Source organism: Lepidochelys kempii, chromosome 2, assembly GCF_965140265.1.
Source record: "Lepidochelys kempii isolate rLepKem1 chromosome 2, rLepKem1.hap2, whole genome shotgun sequence".
In the NCBI taxonomy this organism is placed as follows: Eukaryota; Metazoa; Chordata; order Testudines; family Cheloniidae; genus Lepidochelys; species Lepidochelys kempii.
The window spans coordinates 51,887,595-51,912,465 of NC_133257.1; the positions used below are offsets into that span (position 1 = coordinate 51,887,595).

Below are 24,871 nucleotides of genomic sequence, written 5' to 3' on the forward strand. Positions count from 1 at the left end.
CCATCATCCCTGTCTCTCCCCCACACCCCTAGCCAGAGCCCTCATTCCCTCCGGTGCCCCAACCTCCTGCTGCAGCCCGGTGAAAATGAGCGAGTGAGCAACGGTGGGGGAGAGTGAGCAATAGAGGGAGGGGAAATGGAGTGAGTGGGGTCAAGGCCTCGGAGAAGGGGTGGGGCAGGGGCCTCGGGGAGCGGTGGAGGTGGGAGAGGGGGAGGGGCAGCGCAGGGACTGGGGCAAGGGTGTTCGGTTTTCTGCAATCAGAAAGTTGGCAACCTTAGTTCATCCAGAAAGGGTCCTTGATTTCTTTAGTCCAGAGATGACACATGAGGGTGGCGGTGACGCCCCCGGAATTGCTGCTTGGTTTGTACTGTGCATGCTCAGTTACACTGCTGAAGCTGGCTGCCCTCACTCTTCCCCCCCACACTATCAGCAGGCATGGGTTGCCTCTGCCTTAGCCACTGGTTCTCAACTATTGCAGTTTGGAGACTAGTAAAGGATGCTGTATGGCCTAGTCAACAGAACAATGGACTGGGTCTCTGGAGGGCTGGGTTCTACCACCGGCCTGCTGCATGACCTTGGACAAGTCATTTCACTGCTCTATGGCTCAGTTTATTCATCTGTAAAATGGGACTAATGATACTTACAAAATAGTAAATATTTTCCACAAAAACATTTTTAAAGGATATTTTTAAGCTAATATTTTCATCAAGATTTTTCAGGGAAGGCAGGGAGCAGGGTTTCCCCCAAAAAGGAAACCCCAACATTCGTTTGTTTTTGAAAACTGAAAAATGTCTGATTTTCAAAAACCAAAATTTTAGTTTTCAGTTATTTTCAGTTTCCCCAACCTACAAACCCAAATCCCTTGTCTATATGCAACTACTGCTGTATACTGGGGTAGGGGTTATTTCTCCAGGACTATGCAAGAAAGAAGTGACACACAGAAGAACAGATGGGAGCTTGACTTTTGTTATTTCTTGGCTCCAGTCATTTGACATGGCTGAGGACTGCAAAAGTTTAAAATCCTTTCCCTGTGGCAAAGTGTCTATTTACTGCACAACCTGCTGCTACTGGCTGTGCTAGTACAAACAGAAGGGAGGGGGAAAGTCAGATTCTGCTTCAAGATAGCACAAGTATCAGCAATATAGTCTGCATAGCAACCAGCAGGACTAGCCAACCCATAAGACTACAACTCCCAGCATACAATGCGACGCATGGGGCGTGCGTGACCTAACACGCAATACCGTGAGTAGAGCCTGCAGGTCCTAGCATGCGCCGCAGTTTTTGCCGCGGTGTCTGCCGGGTGTGGCCGTCTATTTGTGGCCCCAATGCCTGCTGGGACTTGTAGTCTTAATGCTTTTCAAGCTCACGGCCGACAGTCAGCAGGGAGGGGCACTCGGCACTGCCCAGCGGCGTGGGGGGGCGGGCCTAGGCCCGTCCGTCCCAGTGCCCGTTGCAGGGCCGAACCCCACAGGTACTGGCACCGTTACCCCGCCCCTTCCCTCGCGAACCTGGGCCTAGCCCCGCCTCCCTGCGCGCGAGATGGGGGCGGGGCAGCTGGTGCGGCGGCGGCTGAGCGCGGCGGGGAGCAGGTGAGGAGGTGTCGGGGTCCCCGCTCCCCTTGGGGCACTCGGGTGGGGGGCGGAGTCTCTGCGCAGGGAGGGAGCCGAGCCCCGCCGAGAGGCGGGGTATTGGCGGGCGGGGGAGCAGGGGCGGCCCCCCGCGCGCTGAGGCGGGCGGTGCGGGGTACCGTGACCCGCTGCCCCCTGCCGGGCCGGCTAGTCACTGAGACCCTGGTCGCGGGTAGCCCCCGCCGCAGCCGTGGCCGGGCCGTCCCGGGGGCCTCGGCAGCGCGCCCCTTCCCCAGCCGCGCTGGGCTGCTGCGCTGCCCACGCTGCCTGGCCGGTCTCCGCCCCGGCGCTGGCTGCCTGGGCGAATGAAACTCACTGGGGAATAAAATAAATCCTGTTTCATCGTCAGGTGGGTGAATGTATTTTGCGTCTGGGCTGGTATATCGTCCTGCCTTGTAGCGGGCAGGTGTTCACGTTTTTCGATGTCTTAAAAGTGGGAATCGCTTGTGGACCTGTATAGTAGGTAAAGAAGCTGCGGTCTGGTTCAAGGGGCCTGCCACTGGAGCCTGATTCTGCTCCCGCTGAAGTTTTGCCATTGACTTAATGAGCTAGAAAAGACTGTTCGGACAACATACACCAGGTATGAAGGCCTAAATATGAAGAAGAAAGTGCAGATTCTGTAAATGCAAGATAGTGCTTCTTATTCCTAAAAGTTATATGCATTATAAAAAAATACTCAAATTGCCTATATTCGTGGTTTTCAGCCTGTGGTTTGTAGACCCCCAGGAGTCTTTGTTTAGGGGCCCGCAAATGAAAAAAGGTTGAAAAGAACTGGCCTACATGGTATAAATTATGTAAGAAGAAAATGTTCAAATTACCAGGTTCCAGATAGTGGAGCACTCAATAGTGTGTGGGGGGTGGGGGGGAGTTTTCTATGTGTCCTCTTGTGCTGTATAATTAGATGCATTGATGTGCCTATTTATCTGATAGATTTGGAAAATTTAATGTTAAGAAAGCAGTTTGCACTCGAATAGTGTAATAGGATTGGGGCTGTATCACAGTACCAAATGTTCATTTGCTTGATATTTGCCACATTTTTGGAATGTGTTCTAACAGTTTTGAAGTAATACAAACTACTGAGCAGATGTCAGCTGATGTCTGGGTAAAGAGCTAGTGGAGATTCTTATTTAGTTTTAAAAATGTAAATTATTCAGAACCATATGGACATAGCTAGCCTATGTAAGCACACTTTTTTATTGCTGCCACCTTTGTCTTGTTGATTAATAAGCTCCTGTATGTTGTGTTTTTTTTTTTTACAACATTTTGCACAATGGCCTGAGCTTCACTGAGTCTCTGAGCAATATCTCAGTAAACTAATAAATGGCTAAATGGACAGTATCCATGTAAATTTAGCCCCAAATTTATTTTTTGTAAAAACAAAGTTTTATAGAACCTAAGACCAATAGAGATGTTCCTAAATTTTAACAAAAGTCAAGTGTTTGAAACCAGAACACTAGAAGTGAAATTGACTAAAACAATACTGACTTCATTGTCCAAGTAGAGAAGCACTCAAATTAAACAGGCCATAAATACTGACAAGTAAATTGTTGTTGTTGTTTTTTAAAAAACATCATCATAAATTCTAAATAAAATTTTGTTTACAATGTATGATTTTAAGTTTTGTCATTTTTAACTCTTTTTTTGGTGTGGCTTTAGTGAAAAACATGCTGATTTTTAAACCGTTAGCAGTATCCAATACATTTAAATACAGACAGATTCTTTCTTTATGGTGTGTTGAGTTTAGATGCTTCACTTCAAGGAGAGAAGAGTTGGGTGTTGCAAACATGGAGGCAGGAGAAATTAACATCTTTGTTTTGTAGCATGCGATGATGCAGAAATTCTGGAATCCGGTTCTTTGATGGTGTGTGTTTAGTAGTTAATCATTTTCAGACAACAATTTCAAGGGTGACTGCTCTTTTCTTTCTGTGTAATCTTTGCTTGCTGTTGGGGTGAACTATCCCAAACAGAGTTTTGGGAGAGGAACAAATCTCTTCCGAAGAACAGGGAAAATCAAGGTCTGTCTGGATAAGATGGAGAAAAGTTGTTTACTTTGTTGTAGCACTAGAAAGAGTGTGCTGAATGTTTTGCTGTATGTATCCATGAAGTAGCTAAGGTATAAATGATTCCACTGCTTTATTGTAATTAAATGTGAGAGTAGTATTAAACTTTAATGCATTAAATGGGTAGCTCATTTAAAATGATCCTTAACCGGTCATCTTCACTGCATCAATGTGAGCCTCTTATCTGTCAAAACACTTTTAGGCAAGTAGCAAAACAATTTTTTGTCTGTTTTTTCTTCTTCCTTTTCATGTATTGTGTCAATCCAAGTAAATGCGTAGGAGCAATTACTTCAAGTTCAGTTGAGATTTTGGGCTGTCACATTTGCATCATTTTCTTTTTCTGATGATTTGGTTCCATACAAAGATTCTAGGGTTTTTTTGTATTTTTGAGCTCCACCATTAGCAAATAATAGGTCAAAATGTTTGTTTGTTTGTTTGTTTGAGAATTTAAAACTGTATAAAATGATCTCCAAGTATGAAGTAGTGTGTTCTTGCACATTATATATGTCTTTAAAGTCAGGGTGCCTGAAGCAGTTAAGAACAAAAGAACGGCCATACTGGGTCAGAACAAAGGTCCATCTAGCCCAGTATCCTGTCTTCTGACAGTGGCTAATGCCAGGTGCCCCAGAGGGAATGAACAGAACAGGTAATCCTCAAGTGATCCATTCCCTGTCACCCATTCCCAGTTTCTGGCAAACAGGCTAGGGACACCATCCCTGCGCATCCTAGCTAATAGCCATTGATGGATCTATTCTCCATGAATGGTATCTAGTTCTTTTTTGAACGCTGTTATAGTCTTGGGCTTCACAACATCCTGTGGCAAAGAGTTCCACAGGTTAACTGTGCATTGTCTGAAGAAATACTTCCTTTTGTTTGTTTTAAACCTGCTGCCTATGGATTTCATTTAGTGACCCCTAGTTCTTGTGTTATGAGAAGTAGTAAATTATACTTTCTTGTTTTTTCTCCACACCAGTCATGATTTTATAGACCTCTATCATATCCCCCCCTTAATCGTCTCTTTTTCAAGCTGAAAGTCCCAATCTTATTAATCTCTCCTCATACGTAAGCTGTTCCATACTCCTAGTCATTTGTCGCCCTTTTCTGAACCATTTCCAATTCCAGGATATCTTTTTTGAGATGGGGCGACCACATCTGCACTCAGTATTCAAGATGTGGGCGTACCATGGATTTATATGGAGGCAATATGATATTTTCTGTCTTATTAACTGTCCCTTTCTTAATGATTTCCAATGTTCTATTTGCTTTTTTGACTGCTGCTGCACATTGAGTGGATGTTTTCAGAGAACAACTATCCACAGTGATTCCAAGATCTCTCTTGAGTGGTAACAACTAATTTAGATCCCATCATTTTATATGTATAATTGGTATTATGTTTTTAATGTGCATTATTTGCATTTATCAGCATTGAGTTTCATCTGCCATTTTGTTGCCCAGTCACCCAGTTTTGTGAGATCCCTTTGTAGCTCTTCACAGTTTGCTTTAGACTTAACTATCTTGAGTAGTTTTGTATCATCTGCAAATTTTGCCACCTCACTGTTTATTCCTTTTTCCAGATGATTTCTGAATATGTTGAATAGTACTGGTTGCAGTACAGACCCCTGAGGGACACCACTATTTACTTCTCTCCGTTCTGAAAAACTGACCATTTATTCCTACCCTTTGTTTCCTATCTTTTAAGCAGTTATCAATCCATGAGATGACCTTCCCTCTTATCCCATGGCAGCTTACTTTGCTTAAGATCCTTTGGGTGAGGGATCTTGTCAAAGGCTTTCTGAAAATCTAAGTACTATACTATATCCACTGGATCCCCCTGTCCACATGCTTGTTGACCCCCTCAAATAATTCTAGTAGATTGGTGAGGCATGATTTTTCTTTACAAAAAACATGTTGACTCTTCCCCAACAAATTATGTTCATCTATATGTCTGACAATTTTGTTCTTTAATATAGTTTCAGCAAGTTTGCCTGGTACTGAAATCAGGCTTCTTGGACTATAATTGCCGGGATCACCTGTGCAGACCTTTTTAAAAATGGGCGTCACATTAGCTATCCTCCAGTCATTTGGTACAGAAGCAGATTTAAATGATAGGTTACACACCACAGTTAGTAGTTCTGCAATTTCATATTTGAGTTCCTTCAGAACTCTTGGGTGAATGCCATCTGGTCCTGGTGACTTATTACTGTTTAATTTATCAATTTGTTCCAAAACCTCCTCTAATGACACCTCAGTCTGAGACAGTTTCCCAAATTTGAGCCATTCTTCTTAGGTGACAAATCTAAGGATCTCCCTCACATCCTCAGCTGTGAAGAGTGATGCAAAGAATTCATTTAATTTCTCCATGATGGCCATATCGTTTTTGAGTGCTCCTTTAGCATCTTGATCATCCAGTGGCCTCACTGGTTGTTTAGCAGGCTTCCTGCTTCTGATGTACTTAATTTTTTTGCTATTACTTTGAGTCTTTGGCTAGCTGTTCTTCATATTCTTTTTTGGCCTTCCTAATTATATTTTATACTTCACTTGCCAGAGTTTATGCTCCTTTCTATTTTCCTCAATAGGATTTAACTTCTACTTTTTAAAGAATGCCTTTTTGCCTCTCACTGCTTCTTTTACTTTGTTTAGCCACGGTCACACTTTTTTGGTTCTCTTACTATGTTTTTTGATTTGGGGTATACATTTAAGTTGAACCTCTATTATGGTGTATTTAAAGTTTCCATGTAGCTTGCAGGAATTTCACTTTTGGCAATGTACCTTTTTAATATCTGTTTAACTTCCTCATTTTTGTGTAGTTCCCCTTTCTGAAATTAAGTGCTACTGTGGTTGGGCTTCTGTGGTGTTTCCCCCGCCACAGAGATGTTAAATTTAATTATATTATGGTCACTATTACCAAGCGGTCCAGCTATATTCACCTCTTGGACTAGATCCTGCGCTTCTCGTTGGACTAAATCAAAATTGCCTCTCCTCTTGTGGGTTCCAGGACTAGCTGCTCCAAGAAGCAGTCATTTAAGGTGTCACAAAGCTTTACCTCTGCATCCCGTCCCGAGGTGACATGTACCCAGTCAATATGGGGATAGTTGAAATCCCCCATTATTATTATTGAGCTTTTTAATCTCTAATCTCCACTCGTTCTGCAAATGCTTCTAATACTTAATTGCTTCCAGCTCAAACCATGTAAAGTGTGCCCAGATAACATGGTTATGAATGCCCTATAAATGCCTGCAATATTATATGCTCTACACTTAAGCATTTTTTTCATACTCATAATTTCCTTTCCAAGGATACTTGTCATATTTTAGTACATATTATATGTACGCAAATGTATCTTCCATTCCACCCACACCTGTAGGTTACTATGTGTTTCCGTTGATTCATAATATGTAAATCATTATTATTATTATTATTCATAAGGATTTGGTTTGTACTGTGTGCTTCTGAAGCCTTTCAAAAATGTATAATTGGTAACACTTCAGGAGGGAAGCTTCAATTTGTTTATGCTAAATATTAGTAATTACAAAATTTTTAAAAGTTGCAGTTTGTTTTAAGTATCTATATATTTAACCTAAAGTTATAATTTTTCCAGCAGACTAGTGATGCAACACATGGGCAGCGAGGGACGCTTCCCCTTGGGAAGGCTAGTCCCCTGCCCTGCCTCGCCTCTTTCGGCCAAGGCCATGTCCCACTTGCTGCTCTCAGGCCCCACCCACACCCTGCTGAGAGTTGGGTCAGGGCCACGAGTGGATGGGGGACCTGAGAACTCAGCCGGGGTCGAGCTCTTGGCCTGGACCGGCAGAGCTCTCAACCCTAGCTGGAGCCCGGAGCCTCTCCGCTCTTTTGCCTCTTCCGTTTGCCCAAGCCCCCATCCTGTTCCACCTCTTCCTTTGCAGCTCGACCCCCACTTCACCTCTTCCGTCTAAGGCCCTGCTTCTTCCCCCTCCCCCACCCCTGCTGCAGCCCTGAGACAGGAAAAGCTCTGTGCCCCCGCCAGGGCCCCGAGGCCATGGCAGGGAGTGAGAGCGCCTCCAGCCCCAGGACCATGGTGGGGGGAGATTTTTCTGAGCGTCCCAAATCCACCACAGCCCCTCCTTTCCAGCAGTGTGAAGTTCGGGGAGGCTTAGCCTCCACTACGCGTCACCCATGATGCAACAGTATTTAAATCTTTTTGCGGGGGGTTATGTAATGGGATGCAAGTCATACCTTAACTATCCATTCAGGTTTTGAGGCTCTGAGAGGTAGAGGCACTTCTCTGACAATGCACCTTTTAAAAATTAAAGATTAACTTTTGAGGGGACACTTAAAATGATAGCACATTCCATGTAATGGTGTTTTAACTGTTATCTTAATGTAATTGTGGACTCCTCCAAATACAGTATTTTAACATTACATTCATTGTAGAAATATGAAGAAAGATAGTCATTTCAAAGTTTTCTTTGTTTCCAGATATTGTATTCTTGAAAAGAAGAGAATGAACCTTAAACTCTTGGACCACAAAGTATAGATTTGCTGAAGTTTTCTAATGAAGAATGGCAACCCCCTATGTTCCTGTTCCTATTCCTATAGGAAATTCCTCTTCCAACTTTACAACGCACAGAAACCAAAGAAGTTCTTCCTTTGGGAGCATCTCAACAAGCTCAAATTCTTCAAAAGGGCAGCTGGAGGACTCTACCATTGGTAGTTTTAAAAAGATGAGTGTGCCTGAACAGATTGGCTCCATGTCATCTATATGCAGTAGTCCACTTGTTAGGACTAAATTTACAGCTGTGGACACATCTATTGAATACTGTACTCAGCCTATGGAAGATATTGAGCAAAATACAGACTCTGGGAGCTGGGAAGATCGACCTTCTACACCTACTATACTGGGTTATGAGGTGATGGAAGAAAGGGCAAAATTCACTGTAAGTTTGTTTCAGAGAAGTGCAATTCCTCCTGTAAAGATAATAGGATCATGAATTTGATTTCATAATGCTTTTCATTTAAATAATTAAACCTTCAGTTCAAGGATCTCGGAGTGCATTACAAATATTAATTTAGCTTCTAAATACTGCTGTGAGGTGTGAGAGTAGTTTCCCCATTGTACAGATGGGGAAACTGAGGCACGTAGGTTTTCTTTCCCAAAATCACAGACACTCTGCATTAGAACCCAGTTCTTTGCCTTATAGATTCATAGATTCCAAGGTCAGAACAAACCATTGTGATCATCCAGTTTGACCTCCTGTATAACACAGGCCCATTGAACTTAGCAAAAATAATGCTTAGAGCATATCTTTTATAAAAACATCCAATATTGATTTAAAAATTGTCAGGGATGGAGAATTCACCACGAGCCTTGGTAAATTATTCCAATGGTTAATTAAATTACTGTTAAAACTTTACACCTTTTTTTCCAGTTTGAATATGTCTAGCTTCAACTTCTAGCCATTGGATCAGGGGTTCTCAAGCTGGGAGTTGGGACCCCTCAGGGGGTCACAAAGTTCTTACATGGGGGGGTCACGAGCTGTCAGCCTCCATCCCAAACTCCACTTTGCCTCCAGCATTTATAATGGTGTTAAATATATAAAAAGTGTTTTTAATGTATAAGAAGGGAAAGTCTACATAACAGTGAAACCGCCGCACAGCCCAAGCCAGCAAGCATGGGCTAGCCACAGGTTTCTCTTTACTGTGTAGACATATTCTTAAAGACCTATTCATATATGTGTGTATTTGTATTTTCTTTTTCATATCATTCTGTGTATTTTTAAACCATAGTACAACTGTCTACAATTTTACCTTTATGAAGGACCAAATAAGCAAAAAGTAGTCTAACTCTCTGAGGAGGATTCACATAGATTTCCCAGAATTGAGAGTTATCAGCTACTGAGACTATAGCAGAATTTGTATTTGACCAGTAAATGAAGAATCTGCTATGAAAAACTTGAAGTACTGTAAAATTTATTATACAAGTGGAAAAAGGTGGTTAAGAAAAATGTATGAAGAAGCAGAGTATATATAGGATATCTCTGGGGGAAGAATTGTTTACAATTAAATTGCCAGAAATTTCTTGCTTCTTGTCAATTTAATCAAGGAGCTGTATCAGCCTATACAGTGCAAAAAAACCCCAATATTAACTAAACTTTTAATTATTTTTCTTACACTTGGAAGTCAAGGTTGTAATCTTGGAGTACTGGAAGTATCTTCACATTGTTTTTACTAATAAAGTCATGAGTTCTTGATTCACTGCAGATCTTCATGTACTTAAATATTATATATTGTAGATCACTGATACTCAGCTTATTTTCTTTTGGACAATGTTAATATTTTCTGTGTAACAGTACCTCTTTAGCTCCATGGTATTAATGCATTTTTCTATACCTTTATCTCTGCCTCTGTCACTTTTTTCCATGCCTCTTTCCTCTCCCCCATATCCAAAAAGGTTGAGTCTCCCATTCATAATGAAAGGTGGGAAAGTGCCCCTTCCCTGTAGTCCACAGGGGAATAATCTTGAGCAGCCTGAAGGAGGAGTACGCAGTGCATGGGGAGAACATGAAAGTTCATGCATGTGTGGTAAAGGGGCTTCCACCCCTCAGGTCTGCTGGCTTGCCATTGGTTTGGGATGGGCGAACAGGCTAGTCAGCTGGTTCTCCTGGAAGCCCCTTCTCCTATTTAAACTTCCCTGGGCTTTTCAAAAGCCTCTTCCTCCATCGTGGATAAGGCTAAAAGGGACCAGATTCCAAAGGTAGGTGAGACTCAGGATTTCACTGGTGGTCTTTTTGCTATGGGGAAAAATGGGAAACCTGAAATCTTCAGACTAAGGTCCTCCCTTGATAACTGTTACCTCCCATGCAGAAGTAGGTAGAGACGTTCAGAAGTGAGTTGAGTCTCAAGGTTGGGCCTAGCTGGGTCTACCCCAAGTTATTGGTTGTATGTTGTAAGTCGTGAACACCAAACTGGACCCACTTAAATACCTGTTGTATGTGAGATGGGGAAAGGGCACATTAGTGTTAAAATTTGGCTTGCTGCTTAAAATCCATCCCTTGTGCCTGTTCATTTGAATGCATGTCCTGATCAAGTGGGGTTGTTGTGGTGTAATGACACCACATCTGAGTCAAGTGATCAATGACTACAATTTTGATACTGTCAGCTCGGTCACTCTGAACTAATGTGTACATTATTGGCTGGTTTGTCATGTTCAGTCACTTGGGAGGACAAAAACTACCAGGCTCAATAAAAATGGAAGCCAAAACAGTGATTGTCTTTTTGGGAGGGGGGGAGGGAGCAGAGTTGTCCTGCAGTACCTGAACGTGTGAGTGTGTGCAACCAAATTTTCAAACCGTTATCCAGTGCAGATCTGGATCTTTTAGATGATACAGAGTTCAAAATTAATACTGCCCCAGAGCCTGCTTGGTAGCATCAATGTTATGTTTAAGAGCGAGATTGGTGTCATGGATCAGTAAAAAGTAAAGCTGTAATACAGGCTAATTCCAACAGACCTAATTAGTTATAGCATGTTTTGTTGATGTATCTTTGGTACCAAAGGTTTCAACTTAGGTGGAAAATACTTTGACTTCAATGGAGCCAGGATTTCCCCCAATCGGAGTTTACCATTGACTTCATTGGAGCCAGGATTTCACCCTTTGTTCTTCGAGAGAAAGGAGTTTTCCTTTTTTGCCCTTCCCTTTCCAAGTCAGTCCTTAGTTTCCCCTTCATGATCAGTGCATGTTAATTTCCATTTAAATGTTAAGAGAACTTTTAAATTTAGGGCTTTTTAATCTGTAGAATATCTTTAGCTAGTATGTTTGGTTAAACTTTTTTCATTTATATCATCCTTCCACTTTCTCGAACAGGAGAGTTATTTCAGCCTTCCAATCATAGAACTATAATAGGAAGATGCCCTGCTTGTACCCTTTTTTGAAGCTATGCTATTGATTTTTACATAATAGGTTTACAAAATACTGGTAAAAAGAAGTCCAGAGGAGAGTTGGGTGGTTTTCAGAAGGTACACTGACTTCTCTAGGCTTAATGACAAGGTGAGTAACAAGTTTAAACTGGCAAGTTCTCAAATGATTTTGTGTGATCTTTCTATTGTTTTTGTTTCCTTTATTTCTAACTTTGCTTATCTTACGTTAACCTTTCTTCTGCTTCTGCTTTTGCTTCCTTTGCACATATAAGGGACTTGTTTGTTTATACTAATGACTGGAAAACACTGGGATTTATCACTTTTAGAAAAAAATTCATGATTTTTTTTCAAGTGAAACTTTTAATGCTTCATAATACACTGTGTATGTACCTGAGTGCAGGGTATTTAACTCATAATAATTAAACACTTGGATAGAAGTGGGGTAAGACTATCCAGTTTCTCTTATAAGAATGATAGAGTATTTATCTAACCTCCTCATCTTCATAGTGTCTCCAATGCAGTAGAATTGTATTGATCAACAGTATGATCTGATGCTCCTGATTTATATGAGCACCAAAAGTATTACATATGTTTATGGGAAATGCTAGTCTTCTGTGTTTGTCTTCAGAGATTTGTGAGTTAATAGATTCCATAAGTATTGATTTTTTTAATTACAAGAAGCTGATATAAAGTAAAGGCTAACACAGGAGAGAGCTTGTATATGCCAGCAACTTAACTTTTAACTTTACAGAAATAATATCCTTTTACAGTGAACTTCTGATATTTCTGCTGGACAAGTTTGTTCAGTGTTTATAGAATACAAATGGTGGGATACGTGAAAATTTAGGAGTATGGGAGTCTACAACGAGAAATGATATTTTCTCTTTATTCTCAAGAATAAGTCCTTCACATTTTGCCTTTTACTATTTGACATTTCTGTTTCCTCTTCAGTATGTTCATTGATGTTTCATTTTTATGTTTTTAAACACATTGTAATTTGTCTTTTCATCCTTGTTAAATTTTTGTTCTGTTCTTTTTCTTTTTGTTCCTTTTCTCCTGATCTAACATCAAGAGATTTAGGCACATGGACCCAAAGAAGCATGGGTGCAATAATGGTTATAACCAATGTCTTGGTTATTGTCTTGCAATTTAAGTAACAACTTGCACATTGCGCATATACAGTGTTTCCATGGAGTCCTTGTGCCTGTTGTTAATTATCCTTTAGGCCAGGGGTGGGCAAACTTTGGCCCGAGGACCACATTGGGGTTGCAAAACTGTATGGAGGGCTGGGTAGGGACGGCTGTGCCTCCCCAAACAGCCTGGCCTCCCGCCCCCTCCCACTTCCTGCCCCCTGACTGCCCCCCTCAGAAACCCCCACCCATTCAACCCCCCTGTCCCCTGATTGCCCCAACCCCTATCCACGCCCCCGACAGGCCCCCCGGGACTCCCATGCCTATCCAAACGCCGCTGGCCCTGGCCCCCTTACCATGCCGGCTCAGAGCAGCATGTCTGGCAGCTGCACCTCCTGGCCAGAGCCAGACATGCTGCTGCGCCGCCCTGCAGGAGCGCGCAGCCCCACCGCCCAGAGCACTGCCCGCACGGCGGCGTGGCTGCGGTGAAGAGGGGACAGTGGGGGAGGAGCCAGGGGCTAGCCTCCCCAGCGGGGAGCTCAAAGGCCGGGCAGGACGGTCCCGTGGGCCGCATGTGGCCCGCAGGCTGTAGTTTGCCCACCTCTGCTCTAGGCCACCTGTATAATGACAGGTGTCAAAATATAATAGAATGTTTAAACTAGAAGACCACTGAATGTAAATTAGTTTGTCCTCCTGGACAAATTTCAGAGCCTGATCTCCATCTTCCTCATTCTATGTACCGCTTTCGCACTAGTTAAAGCATGATCATACCCTCTTCCTTCACATTTTCTCTTTCCTTGGCTGTAGTGTTGGTGGTATCAGTTCAATTGCTAGTAGCCTAGTCGTCATCTAACAATTAAATTTTGTTCGTCATGTCAAGACAAAGGCCAAGAATTGATAAACACAGAGATTTAACGCGACACTCTTTCTCTACAGGTCAAAACTGATTTGTTTTGGTGGAGAAAGCTTAATCTTGTTTTGTAGATGGGGGACTGAAGGCATTTTCTGGATGCATTACAAAAAAACATTACTTAGGATATAGGTTGTCAAAGTTGGAAACTAAGACTAAACTTTCACATGATATTGTCAAGGGAGTTTTGTTTGGAGGAGAGTGAGTGAAGGCCATTAATATAAAGCCTTTACTTTGAATTTCCTAGTTTTTTATCAGCATCATAACATAATAAAGACATTTTGTTTGTTTTAAAGGGAAAACTATTTTAGTGGATTTTTTGTCTCATTCCTCTTGCAGAGTACTTTCAAAAAAATTTTTGGCTTAATTCGGAATTTTTCTTTATCATTTTAATAGGTGAATCCTCTCAAAGTTTTAGGCTTAAAGTGCTTTACAGTAAGTTAAATTGGTACTCTAAGGATAGACAAGACTTAAAAGAAGCAGAGAGAGAAAAGTCTGTGCACTAATAATTATAGTTGTTTACTCAACATGTATGTTAATACTAATACTGTGGTCTATCGATAGCTGAGCTAAAAGGCCATACATGAAACAGGGTTCAAAAGACATGATGCAATACACAAATCAGCTTAGGCTGTGGATTGGGATGATGGCAGAACCCAGATATAGTTACAGGTGTATGTAGCCTTCAGTTTTCTAGCAAGATGAAGAGAACATTACACTTAAAACCTCCAACTTAGGTTAGTACTGAGATTCATGAGATCATTTTTAATTTCAGGGAAATTACAACTAAGGTTTCTAGTTGAAATACAGGTGATATTTATCATAGAAGTAGACCATTGGGCAATATTTTTTGCTTTTATCATGGAATAGCTTTTAAATGTTTACTGCCCTGAGTAATTGATATGTATGATTGTAAAAACAGACACATCTATCTGCAGTAGTGCATAGGTGACTCATATTAAGCGAGAGCCCTCCCACACACCAACCACTTGCCCCACCCCCCAGCCTGGAGCCGCCTCCTGCACCCCTGAGCCCACACCTCCTCCTGCATTCCAACCCTCCCCAGCCCAGTGAAAATGAGTGAGTGAGGATGTGGGAGAGCAAGCAATGGAGGAAGGGGAGATGGAGTAAGCAGGGGCGGAGCCTCATTGATGGGGTGGGGCAATGGTGTGCGGTTTTCTGCAATCAGAAAGTTGGCAACCCTAGCAACAAATGACCCCTTATGATATCTCAAATTTATTTTCAGTTCAAGACTATAATGCATGATTGAATAAGTAATAGTTCATTTTCATATTTCATTTGTATATTTTGGTAAAATAGTGTAAAAGTTAGTTATTTCTGACACTTCAAAAACATTTCATTGCTGTGTGAATATGCCACAAAATATTTAGCAGTGGGATTTTTGCTGGATCTGTGTATCTTGAAATGTTAATGCTCTATACCAGAAGTGCTTCATTTATGTGTCAAAACTGATTTTGATTGGCTGGCCCAAAAAAGGATGACTTGCATTCCTCTGGATTTGTAATGGCTTTTATATTTTTATATCTATATATCTATATAGATATAATCTATCTCTATACTTTACAAACTATGTGCAACACCGATGAAATGTTTGATTCTGTAATACTTAGGATTTGCACAGTGCTTTATAACTCATAACAGTATAAAAAATTAAAGCATCAAAACACAAAAGTGAGGTGGGTAACTCCTCCCATTTTTCAGATGGAAAAATGGAGAGGTCAGTTGACTGCCCAGGGCCAAACAATGAATGGCAATGCTGTGATTAGAAATTTATAGTGTAGATTAGTCATTTTATGTATGCCAAATACTCATTGTGCTTGAGTTAATGAGGGTGGAAGGGAATTTGATTCTCAAGGTAAAAGCTGTTTAGTGGCTTATCTGAGTATTTCAGTAGGTACTTTATTTGTAGTCTTCCTTCATTTGTCTTTGGTTTCTATTTCAGTTAAAAGATATGTTTCCAGGCTTTCGATTGGCACTTCCACCAAAGCGCTGGTTCAAGGATAATTATAACCCTGACTTCCTGGAAGATCGACAGTTGGGACTACAAGCATTCCTGCAGAATTTAGTGGCTCACAAAGACATTGCTAACTGGTATGTGACTGTTTTTTTTTTTTTTTTCCCCTCATGTACTGTAACACCTGGAGTTGGCCTCTCTAGGCTCCAACAGACTAGCCCATCTATTTGAGCAATAAGGTACAGAATTTTGTTGGCAGTTTGGCTTGTGCTGTGCAATCAACCATTATATAGATTTTACTGCATCTTTTTAATCTCCATAAAGAGGAAATGGTGATATATTCTATTTTAGATGGTTAATTAAATATTGCACATTTAAAAAAAATTAAATGCAAGACAAATCACAAGGCATGTTTACTCTGGGATTATTTCTCTGTGTTGAATACAGAATTAATAAATGGCTTTTAATTTATGTTGGAATGAGATGATAGGTTTTCACAGTTTTAAGGGCCTACAGTACTACACCAAAATCACTTGCAACAATGTGCATAAATTTGAGGTGTTTAAAGTTATGTAACATAGTATTACCATGCAAGGTAGTTTTATTAGTGGTATGGCAACAAGAGTATTTCTATATTAATTCTGGTTTTCCATAATACAATAAAAATTTTCTAGAGTCCCACTGATATGAGACTTTTGAATTGAGGATAATTATACCCTCTTCTTGTGAAGCAAGAGTAACAAATACAATTTTAAGATTTCTTGGGGGAGTAATTGGGGAAGGAGAAGAGGTTGAAGTGGGTGCTGGGAGGGAGAGGTATAGATTAGAGAGCCTCTGCATGGTAGCCTACACTGAAACAAGGGGAATCTCTAAAAGAAAGGTAAATAGTGTCCATCTCTTTCACCCTCTCAGGGCTTGCACTTAGAAAGGAGCCACCAAGTTGCTTCCTTAAACTGTATGAATGCGACCATGTGCTCTTCCCCTCAGCCCTTCATAGCTAAAAAAGCTGCCTTTTTATCTCAGGTTAATTAACATGCCTTAGCTATCTTGAGATAAAAACTGAAGACTAGGCACTTCAGTTTTACCATGAGGTAAACAGCCCTATGCCCCTGCCAGCCATGGCAGTTTACCATGGCAGTTTACCTCATGCTAAAACTGAAGTGCTTTTTCTTCAGTGTTTTTTATCTTGGGATAGGTAAGGCATGTTAATTACCCTGAGGTGAAAAAAGCAGCTTTTTTAGCTTTGAAGACAAGCCCTTAAGTCTTGTCTACACTTGAAAAGCTACAGCAGCAGGAAGCTGCAGCCCTTCAGTGTAGTAAACACTACCTGTGCAAATGGGAGAGCTGTTTAATTGTGCACTCATACATTCTCAAACAAGTCTTAGAGCATTTTTATAAACATGCACATTCTAAACATAAGCTGTAACAGTCAATTCAAGTACCATGAATTCTGGACCACTGTATCCCAGAGTGCACAGCATACTACAGAGTGCGCAAAATTTGATTGCAGACTGAAGTGACCAGTTATGTTGGTGTAGGTAATCCACCTCGCTGAGAGGTGGTAGCGAGGATGACAGAAGAATTCTTCCATTGACCTACCTCTGTCTACACTGGGAGTTAGGTTGGCTTAACTACATCTCTCAGGGGTGTGGATTTTTTATATCCCTCCCTGACCAATGTAGGTAAGCCAACTTAATTTTCTAACGTAGACCAAGTTTGTCTCCTTATCATAAATGTCTTTTTTTTCAGAGTGCAAAAATTTCTATTGTATGTTTGACTGGAAGGCATCTTGTTCCAAAATTTTTTTTGGGATTGGTCCTAACTACATGACCATTTGCATGATAGCTACGTTCCACCAGAAAAATGGAACTGTTGACCAACAGGAGAAGGCTTGTTAGTTTAGGAGACAGAATTTTCACAGAAGCTGGATCTAGCTATGGAACTTGCTCCCACAAGAGAATACTCATGGCCCTCACCACTTGCAGAACTAAATGCAGAACCTTAGTTTTTCTCAGTAAGTTCTTCCTACATAGACCCTGATGAGGAGGAAGTGTTAAACTAATCAAGCTATTCATCAAGCTGGGAAGTAAGACTTGTTTCTGTTTTTAAATAGTTGGGTGGTATTCAGATTGTAAGGCAGTGGGTACCAAATTGGTACTTAAAGTGTACTTAAATTGGCCATCATGATGGCTGTATCACAGAATCTGAATAAAATAGCTGTCCTGCTGGTCACCTCAGTCTGCAGTCAAATTTTGTGCACTCTGTAGTATGCTGTGCATTCTGGGATACAATAGTTCAGAATTCATGGTATTTGAATTGACTGTTAGAGCTTACGTTTAGAATGTGCATGTTCATAAAAATGCTCTGAGACTTGTTTGAGAATGTATGAATGCACAATTAAACAGTCAAGTTCTTTTTTTCCACCCCACCATCACGAAGAAATTGAATACAAAACCCTTTACTAAAAGTGTTTTTATATGAAGTAAAATCAGGAAATGTAGTTATGGCTCTGACAACTGTTACTTGGTCAAGTTGTACATCCCGGTCTTTAAATTCAGTGTGTGTTTGTTTTAGAATTGCCCTTACAGTTTTGCTTGCCTCTAACTGGTTTAGTCCCACAAAACTGCAGCACTGGTTATTATGCTGTTCAAGAGTCTCTTAGGTCTGATCCACACTTAAGAGTTGTATTGAGGTAACTATTTTAATTAAGAGTGTAGCTTTAAAAAACAAAAACAGAATAATTACACCAGGGAAAGCTCTAGTGTGCCTGCAGTTATACTAGTGTAAAGGAATAGCTACACCTGTATAAAGCACCTGTATATTGATATAACAGCCCACACTATGGGTGTTGTACTGCTTAAACTATACCCGTATAGTTATGGGTACAACTTTCTAGTGTAGATAAGCCCTTACTCTGCTGCCATGCATCTGTAGTTCTATCAAGGGCCTCACATCTCACAGTGACTCTCATATTTAATAGGCCTGTCATGCATCTTAGAGAGAGACATGTTCCACTACAGAATATCCTGTAGCCTAGTGGAATGTATCCCAAGCCAGGAGATCATGAGTTGTTTTCTCAGCTCTTGCACCAACTGCTGTTAATGTTTCAGCACACTTCACGACCAGCATTAACCAAGATCTCATGCCCTATCAAAGGGGTGGTAATTATTATTCACACATATTACATGTAAGATACCTGAGAAATTGCACAAGATCACATCAGGCAGAGCAGGAATAGAAATCCAGTCTCAAATATGACAGATCCACTTTTCCATGCTGACTTTCAGAAGGAATATGCCAAATAATGAGGTATGACTCTACTCCCAACACCTGGAATCCTGATACCTAACATTCTAGTATTGTCCGAGAGTGAGTTTTCCAGTAGTTACACATGTGACATGTCTTCTTCTAGAGGTTTGTCTATAGCTGAAATGGAAGAAATTTGTACTGTGGATCTGAAGGTCATGGGCTTACACCCTGCTGATGACCCATGTTGGAGAAAATGTGTATTATGACCCCTTCCTAAGTTAATGCCATTCCCAGGAGTAACAGTTGGAATGGTTTTGTATTGTAAAACGTATTTAGAAGTGAATTTGAATATTTTGCTAATGTTTTATCATATTAGTGTTCATATTTTGGTTAATGGGAGCTTTCCTTTGAAGAAGGGGTGGCGTTGTGGTACTTTTAGAGTGTGTTTGAAGAAGTGAGTGTGTCAATGTCAGAAAACTTGCCTGTGCCTCCAAAACCTGGAAGACCCTGCCCCTGTAAGCTCCAAAAAGTTTAGAATTTGATTTAATAACCTTATTTTTCTAGAAAGTAAGCCTTATTCTTGAAGGTGTAACATTCACACTGATTGGGGGACTTGTTGCCTCATGTCATTACTAATAAGTAAGGCTACATTTTAGTCACGGATATTTTTAGTAAAAGTCTGACAGGTCACGGGCAGTAAACAAAAATTCACAGCCCGTGAGCTATCCATGACTTTTATGATATACCCCTGACTGAAACTTGAATGTGGGGCTGGGGGAAGGCAGCCCAGGTGCTGGGAGAGTGGCCGGCGGCATGGAACCCGGGACCCACTCTGGTGCTGGCCGGGGTGGTTGGCGGGGCCGTCAGGCTCCTTACCTGGCTCCACACTTCTTTCCTCCCTGCCCCCACAGCAGCAGAGTTTCGGTGTGGGAGGGGGTAGGAGGTTGGGGCACTGGACGGGGTAAGGCAGGCGCTGGACGGCGCTTACCTGGGGGGGCTCCCCAGAAGCAGCGACATCCCCCTCACTCAGCTTCTAGGCAGAGGCATGGCCAGCCAGCTTTTCCCACCATCTGCAGGCTCCATCCCTGCAGCTCCCATTGGCCGCGGTTCCCAGTCAATCGGAGCTGCGAATCCAGCGCTCTGGGAGGAGGCAGCATGCAGAGCTGCCTGGCTACGTCTCCACCTCGCAGCTGAGAGAGGGGGATGTTGCTGCTTCAAGAAGCCCTCCAGGTAAGCACTGCCCAGACCCCGCCTCACCACATCCCTGCCGTCTCCCACACCCAAACACTGTTGCTGGGTGTTGGGGGAGGGGGTTGCCCGGTGTCCCGAGACTGCCCCAACAGTGGCTGGTGCGTCTGGCGAGGGGCTGCCTGACCTGCCCCTGAACGAGGCACACCGGCCACTGCAGAAGTCGCTGAGGTCGCAGAAAGTCACGGAATCTGTGACTGCCATGACAAACTTGCAGCCTTACTAATAAGCTATGGAACCTTTCATCAGTAGGTCACCAGTCTGAATCCTTCCTGGCTCAGCAGGGATTAAAAATTACCACCTTTGAATGGCTGTTTGGAGGAGTCTGTGGATCTCTGTTCTAGCTTTGTCATCACACCACCACATATTGTGCTGATTTGCTGAGAGGCCAAGAACTGCGTGGGTCATGGAGACTGAACTACCTTTGTTCTTTTGAGAGGAAGTCTTTTCTTTGTTTTCCCTTCCCTGCCATATTAGGGTTGAGGCATGCTGGCAAAGCAGCATGTGTGGGAAGCTTGCCTGCTGATCAAGAACTTCTTTTGCTAGGGCTGTGAGGTGCCTTTCGCTAGCACTAAATTCACACAATAATTTAAAGCTGAAATGTATGGTAGTATGCAAGTTGTTTGCAAATATGCAAATTATGTCTGAATTTGAATAAAAGGTCACATAGAGCAGCAAAAAACTTAGTAGCTATGCATCTTGTCTGATCATTTTCCTGGTGCATTGGAGAGCCAGATCTCTACCTACAAAACTTAACATACTCCTGCAAATTCATGTAATGGGGCAGGAGGGAGAAAGAAGCCTAACCTGCTGAGTAGGCTGTGCTTTGTTCTTCAGAAGCAGCAACATCTCTCTTGTCCCTCCACCCTACCCTAGGGGGAGTCTTAAAGGGAGGCACTCAGTTTCCTGCTGTTGAGATTTGTAGGATAGCTTTACACATGTGTTTGCTTCCTCTGCCTCCCCTGCCCACCAGATGCAGCATAATGCAGCTCTGTCTTTCACTTGGCACTGCTGCCTGTTTCTGTCTTCTTGCCTTCTTATAGATAGGCAATAGGACTGAGGGAAGAGGGAATCATGTAGTAACAGGTGGTAGGAGAAGCAGAGGGCCATGCAGGGGGATTAAGAAGGTGGCGAAAACTACAAAAGGAGAGCTGTTCTAGATTTGGTTTTGACAAATAGGGAGGAACTGGTTGAGAATTTGAAAGTGGAAGGCAACTTAGGTGAAAGTGATCATGAAATGGTAGAGTTCATGATTCTAAGGAATGGTAGGAAGGAAAACAGCACAATAAAGATAATAGATGTCAAGAAGGTAGACTTTAGCAAACTCAGAGAGTTGGTAGGTAAGATCCAATGGGAAGCAAGTCTAAGGGGATAAACAGTTAAAGAGAGTTGCAGTTTTTCAAAGAGACATTATTAAGGGCACAAGCAAACTATCACACTGTGTAGGAAAGATAGGAAGTATGGCAAGAGACCACCCTGGCTTAACTAGGAAATCTTCAATGATCTGAAACTCAAAGATCATTCTGGGATGTATCAGCAGGAGTGTAATAAGCAAGACACAAGAAGTAATTCTTCCGCTCTACTCCGCACTGGTTAGGCCTCAGCTGGAGTACTGTGTCCAGTTCTGGGTGCCACATTTCAGTTAAGCTGTGAAATAAATTGCCTTGGGAGGTTGTGGACTCTCCATCATTGTCTAGCCGACTCTTAAAAATCTCCAAACACTTGTCAGAGATGGTCTAGATCCGTGGTTCTCAAACTCTGGGTAAGGACCCCACGTGGGTCATGACCTGGTTTTAATGGGGTCACCAGGACTGGCTTAGACTTGCTGCGGCCCGGGTCTGAAGCCTGAACCCCACCACATGGGGCTGAAGCCAGAAGGCTTCAGCCCTGGCCAGCAGGGCTCAGGTTACAGGCCCCCTGCCTGGGGCTAAAGCCCTTGGGCTGTGCCCCCTCCCCTGGCCCAGGGTGGTGGGGCTTGGACAGGCTCAGGCTTCGGTCCCCCATCCTGGGGATGTGTAGTCATTTTTGTTGTCAGAAGGGGATCGCAGTGCAATGAATTTTGAGAACCCCGGTCTAGATAATACTTAGTCCTGCCATGAGTGCAGGGGATTGGCTAGATGACCTCTCACAATCCCTTCCAGTCCTAAGATTCTATCTCACAATCTGAGAGGAGAAACTCCCTTCCCCATTATGGTCTGAAAGGGTAGGGATAAAGGAAAGGGGAAGAGACTCTCATTTCTTCCTCTTTTCTCCCTAAAGTTCCTGTTTGGAAGGGGGATGGGGCAGTGAAATTAAAGTTAAACACCATAGTAATACAAATTAAAATGCATTCCCAAGGGAGTTACAGTAAATAGTAGCCATAACTTTTAATTTCTTAATTTCTGTTAATGCAAAAATGCATAATGTATATTATTGTACTTGACTCTAATTTGCCAAATAATTTACAGTAGAAAATCACAGGACTTCCCACAAGCTGTTCTACAGAGACACCAAGGAATTGATATGACCTATTGTAAATAGAAGTATTTATATAGCAGACTGAATACTTAGATGTAATTGTTACGCTTTTTGGTTATCCTCTTTCCACACTAAAGAGCTTTACAGTATTTGTCACATTATTCTAATCCCACATTTTGTAGTGTAATAGGATTTCTAACAAAATAATGTGAAACTAGATACTTTAAAATACATTTGGACTGAACTTTCTGAAATCAAGGGTGAAGATATTAAAGGACAATGGTGAGCTGCCGTGCTTTTATGTAATAATTCTTCCGCATTAGCCATATTGCAATCTCATTCAACACAGCTCACATTTTATAAAAAGAATGGTTCAACCAGATAAAGATGGACTATAGAACCATATTAAAAGAGGGTCAGCTGTTTAAACAGTCAACTAAACAAATTTTACACATTGCTCTAATATGGTTGTTTTTCAATATGGCCCAACTTTCTGTGGTTGAATAACTATTTTTACATGTGAAAAGTGTTGGATTGTTTTTTTTTTCTAGAAAATTAATAGATCACTCTATAATCCAATCAGTCATGGCTGGAGCAAATCTAAAATTAGCAGTTGGATTAGATCCAGCCACAATTGTTAGGATTACATAGTGATTTCAAGTACTATGTGAATATTTAAAACTCAAAATTCTTAGGAAAAACTATTTTAATTGCAGAAAACTCTGGACAAATAGTTTACACTGGTCACAGTTTGAATGGGATGGAGGCTTGAAAATTAAGGCCTGTAATGAAAGTCTGGATGCAGTCTTAACTTCAGAGTCAATATTGTGTCTCTCACATGGGCTCCAACCTCCACTTAATCTATAAAACAGCCAACTGATTTCCCAGAGAGGAACTGTTTACGGTGGTGTAAGGGGTACTGCTGCCTACTGTGATTAAAAAGTGAGGCGATTAGGGCAAGTGGGAATTTAAACTTCATATTGGCAAAAATAATTCCAAAGAGGGAGAGGTCTCTCGAACAGGAAAGTTGAAGCACCATCAACTGGTCATTCAAAACTGAGTTGAAAAAAGCATTTAAGAACATACTCGACAATCCAGCAATCAAATGGAGTATAGCAGTCTCTTTCCGCTAGACTGGTGGACTGCAGAGTGAAAAGCTGAAAGAAGAAAAAATAGCAAAATAAATGGTTAAGCATAGGGTGGAGAGTGTATTTCTGCATTTCTAGTTGCCAGTCTTAATTAAAGTTGGTTAATTAAACAAGTAGGTGAAAAAAACTTGTTCCCATTAAGTTTTACATGTGCTCTTCCACAACACTGAACACCTGTTCCTGTGTTTCAGATTTTGGTGTGGTTGAGAGAAGGGGAAAATGGCATTCCCTGCATGCAACCTGTAGGGAGTGAAGGGGGGAATAGGAAATTAGGGACCTAGACTTGTGTTTCTACTGTGCCAGTTTTAGCTTTAGACACTTAAAGGGTGTAAGGGTCTGCTTTCTTGACATTGTTTTTAATCCAAGTTAAAGATGATGATGATATCTGTAGCAGGGTAAACCAGAACCCCAGAAGTCAGGTCTTGGCCAGTCAAGGAAGGAGATAGATTTGAGGAAATGTTTTTTTTAAAAAGTATTTAACTTATTTAATATTAATATTTTTTAAAATGTTTATTTTTTCAAGAAATGTACAAAAGCTATGCAGTGCAATGGGCATGCCCGGCACTCAAATTAATAATTACATACACTAAGACAAAGGAATGCAGACATTATATTATCTATTGGTGTGAACTTCTAGGTTCTGTTTTCTGATACAGGAAATGTCTGGCTTCTAAAGATGAATTCGTATTAGTTACAAATGTCATCTATAAAATATAGGTTTTAGTAATGACATAACATGTCCCACTTACATGTAATTCATCCAGGTAACACCAAACTTGGTACCTGGAATTTTTTTTACTGTGTATTGGTTAATGGATTGGGATTTTAAACCAAGATCCTGCAAATAGATCTATCTTTGTGTATCCTTGTGTCTGTGCAGAGCCCCACTGATGTAATTGAAGAACAGATCCCTAGAAGGTTCTAGCCCTTACTAAATAGTACTGTAGTGATTTTAGTTCATCTTTTAATATTTAGTAACCAGGAGAATTTTACTGTTAAATATTTAAGGTGCCTGGGAAATAGCTAGTCAATTGTCATCAAAATGATCAATTTCTCTCAAGAAGCTCAGAAATCCTCATTTTAAACTAAACTCCCCTATATATTTTAAATTCATAACTTAAGCATGGATGTAAAAGCTTATGAGAAATTCATATAGTCTCTGTTAAGTACTGTTA

The 24,871-nt window shown here is 41.5% G+C and overlaps 1 protein-coding gene across 7 annotated transcripts in view; it reads left to right on the forward strand.

The window, feature by feature from the left end:
* Positions 1 to 1,361: 1,361 nt before the first annotated feature.
* The window catches only part of SNX16 (sorting nexin 16), a 30,491-nt gene continuing 6,981 nt past the window's right edge, over positions 1,362 to 24,871 (forward strand). Inside the window, exons 1-5 of one of the 7 annotated variants that reach the window (XM_073330709.1) lie at positions 1,481 to 1,589; positions 1,978 to 2,208; positions 8,144 to 8,601; positions 11,623 to 11,709; positions 15,583 to 15,731. In XM_073330709.1, the coding sequence (XP_073186810.1) occupies positions 8,227 to 8,601; positions 11,623 to 11,709; positions 15,583 to 15,731 (611 nt within the window). In that variant the 5' untranslated portion in view covers positions 1,481 to 1,589; positions 1,978 to 2,208; positions 8,144 to 8,226. The other 6 variants (XM_073330710.1, XM_073330711.1, XM_073330714.1 and 3 more) reach the window with 6 other exon arrangements.